The sequence below is a fragment of the Spinacia oleracea genome, chromosome 1 (genome assembly GCF_020520425.1).
Source record: "Spinacia oleracea cultivar Varoflay chromosome 1, BTI_SOV_V1, whole genome shotgun sequence".
Taxonomy (NCBI): Eukaryota; Viridiplantae; Streptophyta; class Magnoliopsida; order Caryophyllales; family Amaranthaceae; genus Spinacia; species Spinacia oleracea.
The window spans coordinates 40,075,495-40,094,241 of NC_079487.1; the positions used below are offsets into that span (position 1 = coordinate 40,075,495).

Genomic DNA, 18,747 nt, shown 5'->3' on the forward strand with positions numbered 1-18,747 from the left:
GGTTACAGGCAAGTCCACGGTGTGGATTACGATGAAACCTTTTCACCAGTTGCAATGCTAAAGTCTATTTGAATAATGTTAGCAATCGCTGCATATTACGATTACGAAATATGGCAGATGGATGTCAAAACTGCTTTCTTAAACGGCGTTTTAACAGAAACTGTGTTTATGACACAGCCTGAAGGTTTTGAGGATCCAAAGAATGCTAAAAAGGTATGCAAGCTAAAGAAGTCAATCTACGGATTGAAGCAGGCATCCAGGAGCTGGAATATACGTTTTGATGAAGCAGTCAGTGACTTTGGTTTCATCAAGAACGCGGACGAATCTTGTGTATACAAGAAGGTCAGTGGGAGCAAAATTGCTTTCCTAGTATTATATGTCGACGACATATTGCTTATCGGAAATGACATTCCTATGTTGAACTCTGTCAAGATTTGGCTTGGGAAATGTTTTTCGATGAAGGATCTAGGGGAAGCACAGTACATATTGGGCATCAAGATTTACAGAGATAGATCTAAAAAGATGATTGGACTTAGTCAAAGCACTTATATCAATAAGGTGCTTGATAGGTTCAAGATGGCGGACTCCAAGCGAGGCTACCTACCCATGTCTCATGGAATGACTCTAAGCAAGACTCAGTGCCCAAAAACACTTGATGAGCGTAGACGAATGAATGGGATTCCATATGCATCATTGATTGGTTCAATAATGTATGCTATGATATGTACACGCCCGGATGTTGCGTACGCACTCAGTGCTACGAGCAGATACCAGTCAGACCCAGGAGAGGCGCATTGGACTGCTGCCAAGAACATTCTGAAGTACCTGAAAAGGCACAAAGATGACTTCCTGGTCTATGGTGGAGATGATGAATTAATTGTTAAAGGCTATACGGACGCAAGTTTCCAAACCGACAAAGATGATTTCAGATCACAGTCTGGGTTTGTCTTTTGCCTCAACGGAGGAGCAGTAAGCTGGAAAAGTGCTAAGCAAAGCACCATTGCGGATTCTACAACTGAAGCGGAGTACATTGCTGCACATGAAGCAGCAAAGGAAGCTATATGGCTAAGGAAGTTCATAGGAGAACTTGGTGTAGTCCCCTCCATTAAAGGACCAATAGCCCTGTATTGTGATAATAACGGAGCTATTGCACAGGCAAAAGAGCCTAGACACCACCAGAGAGTCAAGCATGTACTTCGTAGATTTCACCTTCTACGAGAGTTCGTTGAAAGAAAAGAAGTCGAGATAAGCAAAATTGGAACTGATGACAACATATCAGATCCATTAACTAAACCTCTGCCGCAAGCGAAGCACAACTCGCACACTGCAGCTATGGGAATCAAGCATATTGGAGAATGGCTTTGATGTCTCTGTTTAATGTTTTAAAGTTTTAGAGTTTAAATCTTTGTAAAACATTATTGGTTAATCATTCACAATAAATGAAAGGAATTCATTTTTCCATTTAATTTGTGGTTTATTAAATGATGAGTCCCTTCAACTTGACGATATATTCAAGATAGACTGTCAGGACCAGTCCTGTGACTAAGAAATGTCTATCAAGTGAACTTGAATGTCAAAGGTTGAAAATGGTCCCTAGTCGGAGTTTTCTATAAAATTGGACGCATAGAAAACGTTAGACGATTAGAATGCAAGATGACTAGTAGTTCTGTTTCTTGAACTATGTGGACATGGCAATGTCATAATCATTTGCATAGATACTTACTTTGGGAAGACTAGTATCGGACAAGACCTATGAAACTTTACTGTAAGAGATGAAAGTCTGTCATAAGTAAATTTCATTAAATTGTTAGACACTAAATCCTCAATACCTGAGTGATTTGAGATTACTTGTTTGAGAACTGGTTGCTTTGACGTTGACCAACCGTCGCACCGTAAAAGGAGGCTATAAAGGCAACGCTCAGGTAATCACCTATCAAACGAAGTCTAATCTCAAGATCGCAAGATTGGGATTGTCCTCCCATAAATCGGGATGAGATGCTTAAAAGTTGTACAAGGCCACTCGGAGAGCTAGAAACTGTGAAATGCATGGCCGTGCTCGGATGAATCATAGGCTATGATTATCTGTTTATTTGATCAGTTGAACTCTGAAACCGAGGAACACCTCTGGACATAATAAGGATGACAACTCTTACCTTATGTTCAAGAGCAAGCATCGAGCGACAAAGGAATTAGGAAATGCACACTTGTCCCTAAGGACAAGTGGGAGACTGAAGGAAATAATGCCCTTGGTCCAAGTATGCATTCTATGTTAAGTCTAATAAATGCGGTTCAGTATTAATTAACAAGTTAATAATTCAGTGAGATCAAGTGAGCTGAATGCCTAGCTAGAGGCCGCTTCAGTTCAAGTGGAATTAATGATATTAATCCACAGCTTACTCTTGACTGAACCCGTAGGGTCACACAAATAGTACGTAAACGGATCAAGTATTTAATGGCATTAAATACTCCATCTATGAATATTCGGAACCGACGGATCTTGGTTTCAGTGGGAGCTAAGATCGTCACAGGCAAGAAATGAATACTCCGGAAACGATGATATTGCCGGAAACGGAAATATGGATCGTATCGGAAATATGAATATTATCCAAGTCGTAGATGTTGCCGGAAACGGAAACATGGTACGTATCGGAAAATATTATTGGAAATGGAAATATTACCAGAATCGGAAATATTGCCGGAAACGGAAATATTGTCAGAATCGGAAATATTGCCGGAATCGGAAAATAATTCCGAAAACGGAAATATTAAATATTTGTTCGAAACGGAAATTAATTCCGGAATCGGAAATATTAAATATTGTTCGTATCGGAAATAGATTCCGGAAATGGAAATTTAATCGGAAGCGTATCGTACGAATTAGCATCGGACGAGGCCTGCCGGACGAAGGCCCAGCACGAAGCCAGGCCATCGCCCAGCAAGCACGCACGCCACAGCCCAGCGCGCACAAGGCCGCGCATGCGTGGGCCGCGCTGCGTGGGCTGCTGCTCGCATGCGTGGGCAGCCCTTGTGGCTGCCGTGTGTGTGTGAGTTTGAGCTCATGCGAGATTCCTGAATCTGCAAGAGTCAGTGTATGATTAAATGTCTATTCCTATTGGATAAATTGATTAAGTAGAATTCATGTAGAATTCTAATTCCAATTAATTCGCATCCTACTAGGATTACGATTCCTTTTCCATAACTCTATAAATAAAGGCCTAGGGGTCATAATTTATACATAAGTTTCAAAGTATTCAAAAGTGAGGTTTTTGAGAGAAAATTCAAACACCCATCTTGCCCCAAAAGTGCCGAATTTTCTGAGTACCTTAAGGGCGATTCTAGTTGATCAATCTTAAGGCGGATCCGGACGTGCTGTGGACTTTCTACGGAGGGACGACACTTGGAATCCTAAAAGACTTGTTCTTGTTCGGTTCGGGCGCAGCTAGGGAGGGCACGCAACAAAGAGTATGCATCTAATTATGCTATATGATTATGTGTAAATAATATGTTTCCTGGGTTAATGGTTGTTTCCGCATGATCTATGTAAATGTCATATGTATCATAACCTAACAAAGGGAGCCGCAAGGTGGCTTCTTATGATACTTTTGACTCGTCCTATTATGATAGGAGGATGTATGATTTTCATGTGGACAAAGGGGATTTTGAGCCCTATGTCGATTATCCATATCATCCACCCCAACAAGGGCCCGTCCCTAGTTGGAATGAGGATCATACGCCCACCTATCCCTATTGGACCGGACCTTCCCGCCCCAATTTCGCCCCCCCTTCGTACCCGTCTTATAATTACACCCAAATGGGGTGGAGTGACTATTGCGGCGACCCCATGTACCCCACGGTTATGCCGGATGCGCGGCCTAGTGATTTACCCGTAGGTTATACTGGGGGTTGGCCCGAGGGTTACACCGGAGGTTGGGATGATCCTAGAGGAGAGCCTCCCCAAGGCCATTACCCCCTTGAGCCCAATTTTGATTGGCCCCCTACACCGATGCCTTGGGTCCCGATGTGGACCCCTCTTTCAACTTTACCCCTTTCACCGACGAGCAAGCAATTGCTCATCGTCGTGAACGAGATGAATATTGGAGGAAGTATGATCGGAAAGGGAAAGGCACTGGCCCGAGTCTCTCTTAGGGGCCACTCCACTTCTTCCCCATCATTTTGTTGTGATGGTATGCTTTTATTTAGCTTGGGGGATAAGTGAGCCGTGGGGGATAGCTTTGGGGAGTTGTTTATTTGTTGGTCGTTTGATGGTTCTTTTGCCATTTTGTGTGGATGTACATACATGACGATTTCTTGATGATTTGGTTTGTTTTGGCCATTTGGCCCTCGTCTACTAACTTTCTCTTGGATTTCTTTTGAGTTTTGCTTTTTGTGCACTTCCTTGGTGTGGGATCCTTTCATCCACCTTTTCCATGCCCGGTTATACTTTTGGTGAGTTCGTTTGTGATTCCGGTTCTTTGCGGGACTTGCTCCCACGTCATTTCCGGTAATATCCTTGTAAACACCTAAATCGTGTCTCTCCTTTGGGATGATGACGATAACATTATCCTTACTAGGCGGTTGGAGCAACTCCGTGCGGAAATTCCAATTGCTAAAATATTTCCAAATTCCAAGAGCCAAAATCCAATCCCCGAGGCCGTTCCCATTCCGGAACTCGGTACAAAATACAATTTCCAAAAATCTATTTCAAAATCCAAGTACAATCTCACCCAATGGACCATTCCATTGGTTTTACAAGGCCTTTTCCAGTCGAAATGACATTAAGCAATCCAAATTCGGGCGCCGACCCACAAAACCGAGCAAGCCGGGCCTCGTCTCGTAAAACCGAAATTCAAAAACCCAAAACGGCTTGTTTTTAGACGCAAAATCAAGTCTTAACCCCCAAGAAAACACTACGTGCCAAACTTCGTACAATTCGTACGAAGGTACACCAATACAAGACAAAGCAAGGACGGAGTCCGCGTCCTTGTTTTGGCGGCATCCACGCCACGTCACCAGCGCTGGGCGCTACCAGCTGCGTGCGGCGCTGGCAATGGCTGGCGTTTAGCAGCAAGCCCTCCTATAAATACCCCTTAATTCCAAGCATTAAGGGAGGGAAAATTGAAACATCCTAGCCTATCCTCTCCCGAGACCCCGCAAGGTCACCAGTGAGACCACTATCTACAAATGCCAGGTACAAAGTTCAAGAAAAATTTCAAAATTCAAAAATTCAAATCTACAAGTTCCAACAGTTCCAGTTCAAGTGGCTATCAAACAATTCTCTACGAAATTCAAGAATTCCAAGCATACAAGCATCATTCCGAAGTACGAGAAAGATCAAAACTACATGCAATCCTAGAGATTATTTCATAAGCAAAAACATGAAATACTTATATGGGCAAGAACAAGACCAAGGGGAGAGATTATTCGACCTTTAAGAGAGAAAAGCAAGAGCATTCAAGTGATTGCTCTTCAAAACGGCACAGTAAGGGGTGCTTTTATAGCACAGCCCCGCGTCGAACGCCAAGCTCAGCGCCCAGCGCTGCCTGCTGCAAGCGCAAGAATCTTCAGCGTTCGGTCTCCCGTGCTGATTGCACGTCCATTGCTGCTACGGTTTTCTGCACCAAGCATCAAAGGTCGAATCATGCTATCCTCCAAAAATACGGGTATACCCGTATCTTTAAGCACAAACAGATAAGTATTTCAAGAATACAAAGTCCAAAAAATACAACGACTCAGGCGTTCGACTCCCAACGGACCCAAGCTCCTGGAAAGTCAGCCGAAATTTCAAAATCTTAAGAGACAATAAAAAGCTCTTATCCCCAATGAAGCACATCCCCAACGGATCAACTCCGGGTATTCAAAATTCAAAATTCAAGATTCAAAATTTTCGATGCCAAGCTCCGTCCTAGAACAAAGGCGGAAGAACAGTACAAGTACAAATCGGAGTCGTCACAACCGCACGGAGGTAGACTCTGTCCTTTTTTTTTTAACGCCTGTTTCTTGCAGGTACCGGCGTACAAAGAATGGTCTTGATTGTAGAACATCTTGACCGTTCTCCGTCCCAAGTCGAGTACTTTGACTAGCGCTTTCCTAACCGAACGCTCAATCAAAGTGGGGGCTTCTGTAGACACCTAAATCGTGTCTCCCCTCTGGGATGATGACAATACCATTATCCTTACTAGGGGGTTGGAGCAACTCCATGCGGAAATTCCTATTGCTAAGAACATTTCCAAATCCAAGAGCCAAAATCCAATCCCCGAGGCCGTTCCCATTCCAGAACTCGGTACAAAATACAATTTTCAAAAATCAATTTCAAAATCCAAGTACAATCTCACCCAATAGACCATTCCATTGGTTTTACAAGGCCTTTTCCAGTCGAAATGACATTAAGCAATCCAAATTCGGGCGCCGACCCACAAAACAGAGCAAGCAGGGCCTCGTCCCGTAAAACCGAAATTCAAAAACCCGAAATGGCTTGTTTTTAGACGCAAAATAAAGTCTTAACCCCCAAGCAAACACTACGTGCAAAACTTCGTCCATTTCGTACGAAGGTACACCAATACAAGACAAAGCAAGGACGGACCCCGCGTCCTTGTTTTGGCGTCATCCACGCCATGTCAGCAGCGCTGGGCGCTGCCAGCTGCGTGATGCGCTGGCAATGGCTGGCGTTTAGCAGAAAACCCTCCTATAAATACCCCTTAATTCCAAGCATTAAGGGAGGAAAAATCGAAACATAATGTCGTATTACAAAAATTGCCCCTCAAATCAAAATCCAAAAATCCTTCAAAAACACATACAATTTTCAAGTTCTAAGCAATTGGGAGCTCTAAAAGGAATTCTTGCCTAAGCCTAAATAGGTAATTCCGAATCCCACCATATTCAATCACATTTCTTTGATTTTCTTATTTCAAAAATAATTAGTAAGTTGGCATATTTAACACTTAAAATGTCACTTACAACTATCATACATTTCTTTGAAAATCAAAACTTTATGTGATGCAAAATACAAACTTTCAAGATTCAATGATGTTTATGGTTGTTTGTAATCACTTCCTTGAACTAGAATCACCTTCAAAATATGGAGTAATCAAAGATTATACCTTTCTAATGTTTAAAGGTTTAGTCTTTGAGATTCAAGACTCGACTTTTCAAATTTCAAGATCCAATGATGTTTAGGGTTGTTCATAATCACTTCCCTAAACTAACCTTTTCAAAGTAAGAGCTCATCAAAGATCTAACCTTTTCAACATTAAAAGGCCCGATCTTTGAGATTCAAGTCTCTTAAGTTCAATGTTTCAAGTTTCAAGTTCAATATTTCAAGTTCAAGTTCAATATTTCAAGTTCAAGTTCAATATTTCAAGTTCAACATTTCAAGTTTCAAACTTTTCAAGTTCAAGTTCTATATGCAAAATCTAGGATACTTTGGGTGAACAATCCATCCTAAGTTGAGATTTTTTAGCTTTGACTCCGTGTCGGACGCACTTATTATTAAGTAGTTGTTTGGCTTTTGGACCTCATGTGCTTAAATTCTATTTCAATATTGCAATTTCAATTCCACAATTTCAATTATGCACCTTTCAATTCCGCACCTTTCAATATTGCAATTTCAATTCCGCACCTTTTAATTATGCAATTTCAATTCCGCATTTCAATTCCACACTTTCAATTCCGCAACTTTACTTGCCTAGTCCTTCTAGGAAATGTGGACCTACTCCCTAGTCCATTTCTAGGCGGTCTTGTACTTTACTAATTCCGCATTTATTTTCAATTGTGATGTTGCTTTACTTGTTTATCTCTTTCATCACCTCATATGCTAAATTCAACAAAATACATGGTTACACCACGCTTAACAAAGATAATTTCTTGGATAAACCGATCTTAGGTTCCTTTAAATTAACTTTAAAGCAAAGTGACCACCATACAAAGTAAAAATTCTATTTGTTCTAAATTCAAACCCACTTAGTCTAAACTAGGGTATTTTCGAAAATGTTGTGTCGCGCACTTGAATTATTTCTAAAGCTCGCGGAATAAGCATCTCGTTCTCTTGCCCGAATCTCACCCACCCGTTTCGAAGATTCAAGCCTTATCCTAATAGAGTCATTTTCGGTGTTTCCAAACGAGACCTTAAACAATGTTTGGTGGCGACTCCTACAAAGTACAAAAATACAAAGATTTCTAAGAAAAACCGCCCCTGTAGGAATGGAAATAAAAAACGAGTCCTACAATTCTGGCGACTCCACTGGGGAGTTCCTGATTTCAACTTCGAAAATACGAGCAGACTTCGAGCATCAAGCCACTGATCTGCTTAAGTTCTGGATGCCAGCACTAGCACCAGGCGCAGGCCTCTGCGCCCAACACCGCTATCTGCTTCCAGCACAGTGGCTCACAGTGGCTTGCTGGCCATGATTGCTCGGGTTTTCAAGTGGGATTCAGTCTGTTTCTGTACTTTGAAGGACGCTCCGAAACATTGAGAACGAATGTCGAAAAACGAGCTTTTCAAATAAAATATTCAAGTGCAATTTCAATTTTCAATTTCTAGGCATTTCATGCATTTTTCGAAAACCATATTTGTGCAAAATGAATTTCTACCTTTGCCCAAACGGATGTGTTCTACATTCGGGCTAGCCCCGGGGGCAACGAAATGGTGACTCTCCATACGGTTTTCGACCAAAGTGTGTGACCATTTCCGCGCCCACCGAAACTTGGCATTTGCTTGACATTCCCGATGTCAAGTATGGAGGTCGTCTGCCGACACACACGTCCCTTAGGTGGATGTGCGAGTTGTCGCCAGATCCGCCTCTTAGTCAAGTACCTTTTGACACCCAAAGCCGACCACTTGCATCATACAAAACTTAGACCGACCTTAGGTTGAGAACTTTGCATGTCGCATTCATATACATGTTAGTGTGACAACGTGTTATTTGTGCATCATGTGGGCGTCTTTGCACACGTGAATGGCTAACCTCGAGTTCTAGCTTGCCAAAACCAATTAGCCTCCAACTGGGAAAACAAACCCCTAGGAGCATCATTCAAATCTCATGCATCTAAAATCGCCGATTTAAGGTCTTTTAGGAGTGCCACTCCATTTGATTCAAAACCCTCAAACACGTCTCACGCACAAATGTCAAATCCAAAATTCAACCCAACGGCGTCATAATGCCGGATTTTCTAGTCCAAAGTCCAAGTTTCAATTTCAAATTCAATCCAACGGCGTCATAATGCCGGATTTTCTAGTCCAAATTCCAAATTTCAATTTCAAATTCAATCCAACGGCGTCATAATGCCGGATTTTCTAGTCAAAATCTCAAATTCAAATTCAATCCAACGGCGTCACGCCGGATTTTCTAGCTCAAGCATTCAATTTCCAAGTTCAAAAATTTTCAATTCTAGTTCAAGTATTCAATGGTTCCATTCCATCCTCCAAAACCTCAAGTTCAAATTACCAATTTCAAGTTCGAAACCTCAAGTTCAAATGTTCAAATTCATGCCGTCGTAATGCCGACTTTTCCATTTCATGTTCCAAATCTCAAATTCGAAATTCCTATATTCAATCTTTCGAACGTCAAATCCAATACTCCAAATTTCAAGTTCCAAGTCCGTGTCGTCGTAATACCGACTTTTCCAAACCTCAAGTCCAAAATTCCTATATTCAAATCTTTCAAATCTCAAGTCCCATATTCGAAACTTCCCAATTCTAGATCCATGATGGCGTAATGCCGAATTTTCCTCATTCAATTTCAAATTCAAAATTTCATGATCAAGCACTTTAAAATTCCAAGTCCACGGCGGCATGATGCCGGACTTTCCAAATTTCAAATCTAATTCCAAATTCATGATGGCGTGATGCCGGAATATTCAAATTCAAACATCTCATGTTCTATTCAAAAATGCCTCTTTCCCATTTCAATGTTCAAACTTCAAATCAAATTCAAACTTCAAACTTCAAACTCATCTTCAAGCTACAAAAAGTCCTTGCCTTCTGTTCCTCTCAAATACAAAATTCCAAACATTTCCAATGGGTTGAAAATCCCTTGAAATATACAAGTCCAAATTTCGAATTGGTTGAAAATCCCTTGAAATAATACTAGTCGAAATTCCGAATGGGTTGAAAATCCCTTGAAATAGTGCAAACTCAAATTCTATCATGGGTTGAAATCCCCCTAAAATACTTCAATGGGTTGAAAATCCCCCTGAAATAGTACAAATCCAATTTCCACATTCTATATCGGGTTGAAACTCCCCACATATAATACAAGTTCAAAATTCTATTCGATGGGTTGAAATCCCCCTAAAATATTCCAAGATCCAATGGGTTGAAGCTCCCCTAAAATATGGACGGGTTGAAATTCCCTTGAAACAATACAAAATCAACCCCCTTTCAATCGGGTTGAAACTCCCTCGAAGTAATACGATGTCCAATCTCTTAAAATATTTCCCATGGGTTGAAAATCCCTTGAAGCAATACAAGTCCAATTTTCGAATTCCAATGGGTTGAAATTCCCCTAAAATAGTCCAAGTCCCAAGAAGTCAAAACCTTTCTTTTCAATATTGCAAGTTCCAGTCCAAGGAGTCAACTTCCACAAAAGAATGAAGTCTCCTCTCAAATATTCCCAACGGGTCGCAAATCCCGAATACAAATACAAAATCCAAAATCCCGAATCTTGGAGTGGCACTTAGAGTGAAGTCTAGGTCTCATTCATTGCATGCATATCATATCATGTGTTGGGAAGTTCAAGTTCTAAATCATGTCATGTGTCCTAAATAGGAGTCCAAAGATCCTGTGGGTTCGCCAAAGAGGAGAAAGGTTGAAGAGAACTACATCAGCCCTAGCCTCACTCATAGCCGGCGTCGAGCGAGCAGTCAACTTACCTTCTACAAATCAAACTCCTAGTCCTTTTCAAGAATCAGTCCAAATGTCTACCCCCGAACAACTCACCCAACTCATAGCAGCTGTCGCCAGCCTCAGTGAAGGAAATAATGCCCTTGGTCCAAGTATGCATTTAATGTTAAGTCTAATAAATGCGGTTCAGTATTAATTAACAAGTTAATTATTCAGTGAGATCAAGTGAGCTGAATGCCTAGCTAGAGGTCGCTTCAGTTCAAGTGGAATTAATGATATTAATCCACAGCTTATACTTGACTAAACCCGTAGGGTCACACAAATAGTACGTAAACGGATCAAGTATTTAATGCCATTAAATACTCCATCTATGGATATTCGGAATCGACAGATCTTGGTTTCAGTGGGAGCTGAGATCGTCAAAGGCAAGTAAATGAATACTCCGGAAACGATGATATTGCTGGAAACGGAAATATAGATCGTATCGGAAATATAAATATTATCCAAGTCGTAGATGTTGCCGGAAACGAAAACATGGTACGTATCGGAAAATATTATCGGAAATGGAAATATTGCCGGAATCAGAAATATTGCCGGAAACGGAAATATTGTCAGAATCGAAAATATTATCAGAATCGGAAAATAATTCCGGAAACGGAAATATTAAATATTTGTTCGAAACGGAAATTAATTCCGGAATCGGAAATGTTAAATATTGTTCGTATCGGAAATGAATTCCGGAATCGGGAATTTAATCGGAAGCGCATCGTACGAATTAGCATCGGACGAGATTTGCTAGACGAAGGCCCAACACGAAGCCAGACCCACGCCCAGCAAGCTAAGCGCCCAACACGCGCTGCCAAAGCCTCGCCAGGCCCAGCGCAAGGCCAGGCCCATCAAGGCATGGCGCGCGCGCATCGTGGGCTGCGGGCAATGCTCACGGGCAGTGCGGTGCTCGTGCTCGTGTGCGGTTGTGTGCGATACGAATCCTAAAGCTATTGGAATTCGTTCTATGATTAAATCCTAATCCTAGTAGATAGAATTTATTTAATACAGTTCTAAAGGGATTCTAATTAAACTAATTGGTATTCTAATAGGATTCTAAATCCTTTTCTATGACTCTATAAATATGTGCCTAGGTTCAAAAATTTATACACAAGTTTTTAAGCATTCAAAGCTAGGATTTTTAAGCAGAAAAATCAGCCATAACACTTGCCCTATTTAGCCGAAAATAAGTAGTACCTTAAGGGCGATTCTAGTTGGTCAATCTTAAGGCGGATCCGGACGTGGTGTGGACTTTCTACGGAGGGATGACACTTGGAGTCCTAAAGACTTGTTCTTGTTCGGTTCGGGCGCGGCTAGGGAGGGCACTCTACAAAGTGTATGCATCCTAGACTAATTATATGATTATGTGCAATTAAAATGATTCCTGACATTAAGCTTTTTCCGCATGATTTATGTTGCTCATATGTATCATAACCTAACAGTGGTATGAGAGCCTATTATTGTTTGCATAATCTATAAATTTCTTAACATGGTTAAATTTTACAAATTTGCAATGAATTAAAAGGGGTGATTAATTTTCGTAATTGTTAATTAATTGCAAATTGAGTTTATTTAATTATATGTACGCAGGTTTTTGGCAGTTTATTCGTTATTTAACCAAATCGAGTGATTTTTGTGTCAATTCCGCATGTAAAAGGCATTCTAAAATTTTTACAAAAATTTTAATTTTCGGCCGAACCCAGAATTCCCAAATTCGAAGCCTAACTATGACTTTTCGGAGGTTTTAGTTTTCCGAACGCAAAAGTTTGTAATTTTAAGATGTTAAATTGATATTTTAATTTTTTTTTTTTTTGGTAAGCAAGCATTATAATTAATACCAAACGAGGTCAAATACAACCTAGCCAACTCAAACTGAGAAGGCAACAAACACAACTAACTGCTACAGCAGCCAACACAACACCTAGCAACTAACAAACTAGCTACACACAACTACACAGGCAACAACTAGCTACACACAACTACACAACAATTACAAACTGAGAAACCAACTACTGTCTCTTCTGCTCCCTTTCTGATTCATGACTACTGTGATCCTATCTCTCACAATTTGCTTCAAATTCTCCATAACAGAATGCACTCCTGGCACAGAGTTTTCCCAGAAACTTTGATTTCTGCTTTTCCAGATCAGATATACCAGAGCTGCGCTGCGTCATTCCCCCGTGGCGCCTGGTTGACGCTCGCTTCCGAACCCTGCATAACATACTTGAGTTCTAAATTTAGAAAACCTCCTTCTTTTAATACTACTGATTACATTTTACAAACTTGTACCAGTAATCTGAATACCAAGCCATGTAGTAAGATCTTGCAGACACAGCAGACTGTATTGACAGTTGAAAAATAGGTGCTCATGAACTTCATCACCTTGCTTGCATATTAAACACTCAGCAGAAGTGCTAATCCCCAGCTTAGCTAGATTGGTTGTAGTCTGTAATCTACCTTGCATGGCCAGCCAACAAATAAACCTATGTTTTGGCACATTCAATCTATTCCAGACCACATTATCCCACTAAATATGAGGTTTATCACCAGTTAGCTTGCCATACACTTGTTTCACAGAATAGTGTGTCATGTTTTTATGATCATCCTGAGAATACACTTGCTTCAACTGATCCCTTGTTGCACAAATTCTTCTCCAGTACCAACTTGCAGAAGCATTAGGTTGGTATTCCCACCAATCCCCATCCTTGAGGTACACTGAATTAATCCACTTAATCCATATGTTATCCTGCTTATTAGTGATAGCCCACACATATTTCCCCATACTAGCTATGTTCCAAGTGAGCACATCCCTAAACCCCAAACCACCCTCCTGTTTAGGGGAGCAAACCCTTTCCCAAGCTATGTTACTTGGCTTATTACTGTATGCTTATCCACTCTATAAGAAGGCCCTACAGATTCTGGTAATATCAAGAAGTACACTCTTAGGAAGAATGTAAACCTGAGCCCAATACATATGCAAGCTCAACAGCACTGAATTAATCAGTTGCATTCTTGCAGTGTAAGATAAATTCCTAGTGCTCCAAATTTTAATCCTTGCTGTCATTTTATCCACCAAAACATCACATTGGCCTGCAGAAATCTTTTTAGAGCAAATAGGCACTCCTAAGTACTTGAAAGGTAGAACACTTCTAACAAACCCAGAAGCTTCCACCACTCTTGTCACATCAGCATTATCCATGCCATGACAATAAACAACAGATTTGCTTTTATTAGCCATCAGACCAGATGACTTTGAAAACAGGGCAAAAGCTTGAAGGAGAGAATAAATGGAAGGATAATCCCCTTTACAACACAAGATGAGGTCATCAGCAAAACAAAGATGAGTGAGTTTAAGATCTTTACACCTGGGATGGTATTGAAATTGAGGCAACTCAGTCAACTTATGCAGAATTCTGGATAGATATTCCATGCATATAACAAACAATAGGGGTGACATAGGGTCACCTTGTCTCAACCCTCTCTTTGACTTAATGAAACCATGCATTGACCCATTGATCATAAGAGAAAACATTGGGGTTGTGACACAAGTCATCACCAGTTTCACAAATTTATCAGGGAAGCCTAGAATCTCCAACATCTCTTGAAGGAAACACCAATCAACTGTATCATAAGCCTTTTGTAAATCCACTTTCAACAAACAACTTGGCTTAACTGACTTCCTTCCTTAATGTCTAACCAGATCCTGAATTACCATGATATTATGGACAATGTACCTTCCATGCACAAACCCTACTTGATTCTCAAGAATCAAGTCTGGCAACACCTGCCTTAACCTCCCACATAGCACCTTAGTAACACACTTATAAAGAGTATTGCAACATGAAATAGGCCTAAACTCACTCACATTTTTTGGACATTTTGTTTTTGGAATTAAGGTGATTACTGTGTGGTTAATTTCCTCTAAAAGCTTACCACTATTCAGCACATCAAGCACAACATTGATTACCTCATCACCTACAATATGCCAAGCATCTTTGTAGAAAAAGGAACCAAAGCCATCTAGACCAGGAGCTTTAGCACCTGGAATAGAAAACAAGGCACTCTTCACTTCTTCTTTAGTGTAATCAGCAGTAAGAATTGTTCTATGTTGGTCTGTAATCACAGGGCCAGTCAACACAATCTCCTTGAACACAGGCTTCCTGTCAACTTGATTAGTGCCAAGCAACTTCATATAATATTCTAGGAAAGCACCAGAAACTGTATCAGTTGTATCTTGCCATTTCCCATGCATATCATGTATGCTGTATACCTGATTCTGCACATTCCTGGTCTTGATACTCTGATGAATAATGCAGTGTTCTCATCTCCAGCTTTAATCCAGTCCAACTTAGGTTTTTGTTTTAAGAAATCCATGTACACCTGATGATGCCTTTTGTATTCCTGGATTGCAGCTAACTCTAATTCAGCTAACTCTAAATCAGTAGGATTAGAGTGCATAGCTTTCTGGGCCTCCATCAGTAACTAGTGAGCTTTAATATCAGCAGCTTGGATATCAGTGAATCCAATCTTATTAAGCTCCTTAAAGGCAAGTTTAATCTTCTTTAATTTAGAAACTAGCACATACATCTTGCTTCCATTAATCTCCTCACTCCATACATCTCGAATGATGGCATTGAAATTAGGAGCTGTCTTCCACATTGTGAAGTATCTGAATGGTTTCCTTCCACTTTCAGCCCTTGGATACACAGTGAGAAGCCCAGGAGAGTGATCAAACTCTCCTTCACTCATAAAACACACCTCTGCATCCTTATAAACATTCTGCCAAGCTGGATTAGCCAACACTCTATCCAGTTTAGAAAACACTCTAGCACTACCCTGCTGTTTATTATTCTAGGTGAACATATTCCCTAAACATTTCACATCCTCCATACTACAATCATGCATACACTCATTAATGTCAGCAATTTCAGCTTGCCTCACATGAGCACCAATTCTCTCCTCAATAGTCATAAAACAATTGAAATCACCACACATGATCCAAGGTTCCTGTGTGTTCAAGGTATTTAAATCTCTCCATAACTCTAGTCTCTGCCTACTCTCATTAAAAGCATACACAAAAGTACAATAAAATCCATCTTTACCACTCAAAGGAGTGACATGGCAATGAATGAATTGAGCTGTAACAGCTAGAATACTCACAGTGAAACTGTCTGGTTTCCAAAAAACTACAATCCTTCCACCTTTATGAAAACTAACATTCCCATTGAAACACCAATTTATGAACACTCTTTGATAAAGTTTACCAAGATTGGCACCCTTCACCTTGTGTTCAAGGAGGCCAACCAACCCAATATCAATCTGCTGGATGAACCTTCTCACTTCATCCTATTTTTTAACTGAGTTGATGCCCCTTACATTCCAACTGAGTACTCTATCCATGAGGTAGTGAAGGGTCCCTCCTTCCACTTAAACCTCCCCCCTGTCTCACACTCACTTCTCCACCTGGTAATTTGTCAGTACTCTCATTCATGCCCTCATTCTGCAGAATATCAAAAGGGTTAGTAACATGTGTTGGTTCCACAGAGTCAGCCCAAACCCTGATAGGCCTCAATGCTCTTTGAAATCCCTCTTGATCCACCTCAAAAACTGGGTTAACAACTTGTTGAGGTTGTGCACCCCCTTGCTTCTGTTTCTGAACCCACACTTTCCTACTTTTACCCTGCCTACAATCTGTTTCAATATGCCCCCACCATATTGCATTTAGCACATAAGGTTGGCTTCATTCATACCTCAAATCCACCTTAATCTTCTCTCCATGTTCATTCATGAAAAATATGTGATCAGGTAAAGATTCTGCCATTAGAACTTCAACCATTACTCTAGCAAACTGAATTTTATCCCTGCAAGCTGTAGCATAATCTCTCTCTATAGGTTTCCCCAATTGGCTGACAATTTTGAATATGGCTTTCTCACTCCAGTATTTAAAACTCAGCTTCAATTGGATCCAAATTGGAACAACCTGCACCACCTCCTTTTCCATATCAACATCCTGATCCCAATGTTTCATAATCAATGGCTTACTATCAAAAAAATAATGACCTTTAAGCACCTTATCTCTCGATTCCATGGATAAAAATCTCACCAGATACACTCCCTTTTTTACCAAAACCACCTTATCCACTTTCAGACAGCCCTAAATCCTCCTGATATAACCCTCCATCACATTAATTGGGGGATTGGCACCCACAATATAGCAAACAACAGCAGAGTTCCAAAAATCAATCTCACTTTGAATATCGTCCAATTCAATCTGAACTGGTGCAATAGTATCCTCAGCTAACACAGATTCCTCATCAAGATTATTATCAACTACTATTTCATCATCAAAATGTTGTAAAATAGGAACAGAGATCATACCCACATCGACATTAGAACGAGCACCTGAAGAGCGAGCTTGACTATGCGATCCATGTATGACCTCCATGAACTCATTGAACGAATGTCGAACCTCCGATTGCACTTGAAGTAGCTTCATTGACGATTTTGGAGTGAAAACCTCATTTTCCAAACGAAAATCGATCGCCTCTACCCCCAATACTTCATCCAACGAGCGCGTTTTAAGTGCTTGCGAGTCTGAAGAAGGTCCTCGAGGTTTTCCAGTTCCATTTCCATGCTTGTTAACCTGAGATTTTGCACCAGTTTTCCTTGCCATGGCGTTGGCGCACGATAGGCTATCATGCACCGAGAGAAAACTTGAGGAGAAAGTTTCTCAGTTTTTAGATAAGGTCTTCTGAAACCTTAAATTGAATATTTGCAATCCTTGTTGTTAAATCTTGAATCTTTGATTGACCTACTGTATATGTTTAACAAATTTGAATGCCTAAGCTTGTTAATTATACAACCTAATTTGTAATTGTAATTAATTTGTTGAAATTCGAATAATTTAGAATTTGATTTGATTTTCATAATTAATTGACAATTTAATTAGGTATCCATGATTAAAAACCACCATAAAAATTGTTAATTTGTGATAAATTGTAAATTTTTATGACCTAGATTTGAATCCATGTTAATCGGGAATTAATTGATTAATAAATTTTCGATTTTTCGCCCTAAAATTATGAAATTAATATGATTTATTAATTTGTCATTGATTTTAAATTAAAAAGTTTTAATTTTTAAAAAATTCGCTCATAAAAGTTGCACGCACAAAGCAAAGGACGCTACGTGTTACCCTTAAGGGGTGTTGTATAGTGCGAGCACGCGACGACCAGCAAGGGAGCTCGTCGCCCGTGCGGTACGAATGCAGCGAGAAACCAAGCATGGCGCGCGCGCGAGGCAATGCTGCCTGAGCGTGTGTGCTATGTGCATGGGCGATGGGCGATGGGGCGTGGCACAACAAGACGAGGCGCGCGCGCGGGAGAGCGAGAGCTGGGTCGCCCAGCGAGCGCTGCTCCGCACACCAGCAAGCGCTGCCTCACCATCGATCGATTGCTCGCGCCCAGCGAGCGATGCATCCTTTCGGTAGCTGCTGCGAAGGGAGCGAGCATGCTGCGCGCAAGCGTGGCTTGGCTTGCTGCGTTTGCGCGTGGCTGCTGCTGCTTGTGCCATGGCTATGCGATCAGTCGAGGGGCATTGATGCCTCGTGCACTCGACGGGGCTTGGGCGCAAGCCCAAGTGCCTCGTCATGTTACGATTGAGTCGTTTTGATTTTAATTTGAAATATTCAGTTCGGAAATAATTTTAATTAACCTTAAAATTAATAATTTAAATTGTTTTATCGGATTTTAATTTTGAATATTATAATTATTATAAATTTTAATTTATACTAATTATTTTACTAAAATTAAAACCTTGAATTAATTTAAATTCATTTAATTCAACTGAAAATAAATTAAATGAAT

General features: G+C 40.6%; 1 protein-coding gene across 1 annotated transcript; it reads right to left on the reverse strand.

Moving 5' to 3' along the window:
* Nucleotides 1–15,364: 15,364 nt before the first annotated feature.
* Nucleotides 15,365–16,970, reverse strand: LOC110800499 (uncharacterized). The gene is made up of 4 exons (XM_022005800.1): nt 16,633–16,970; nt 16,338–16,566; nt 15,790–16,228; nt 15,365–15,669 (listed from the first exon to the last, which is right to left on the reverse strand). The coding sequence occupies exons 1-4, from the start codon at nt 16,968–16,970 to the stop codon at nt 15,365–15,367; spliced, it is 1,311 nt and encodes a 436-aa protein (XP_021861492.1).
* Nucleotides 16,971–18,747: the final 1,777 nt, after the last annotated feature.

Bases quoted from the DNA above. Each gene is read 5' to 3' on its own strand.
- LOC110800499 (XM_022005800.1), bottom strand. From the start codon at position 16,970: ATGGAATCGAGAGATAAGGTGCTTAAAGGTCATTATTTTTTTGATAGT. The intron at 16,229-16,337 runs GTGAGTGTGAGA...GTTAAAAAATAG, and splicing joins ACAAATTACCAGGTGGAGAA to GATGAAGTGAGAAGGTTCAT. The intron at 15,670-15,789 runs GTATGCATGATT...TGGCTAATCCAG, and splicing joins AATTGCTGACATTAATGAGT to CTTGGCAGAATGTTTATAAG.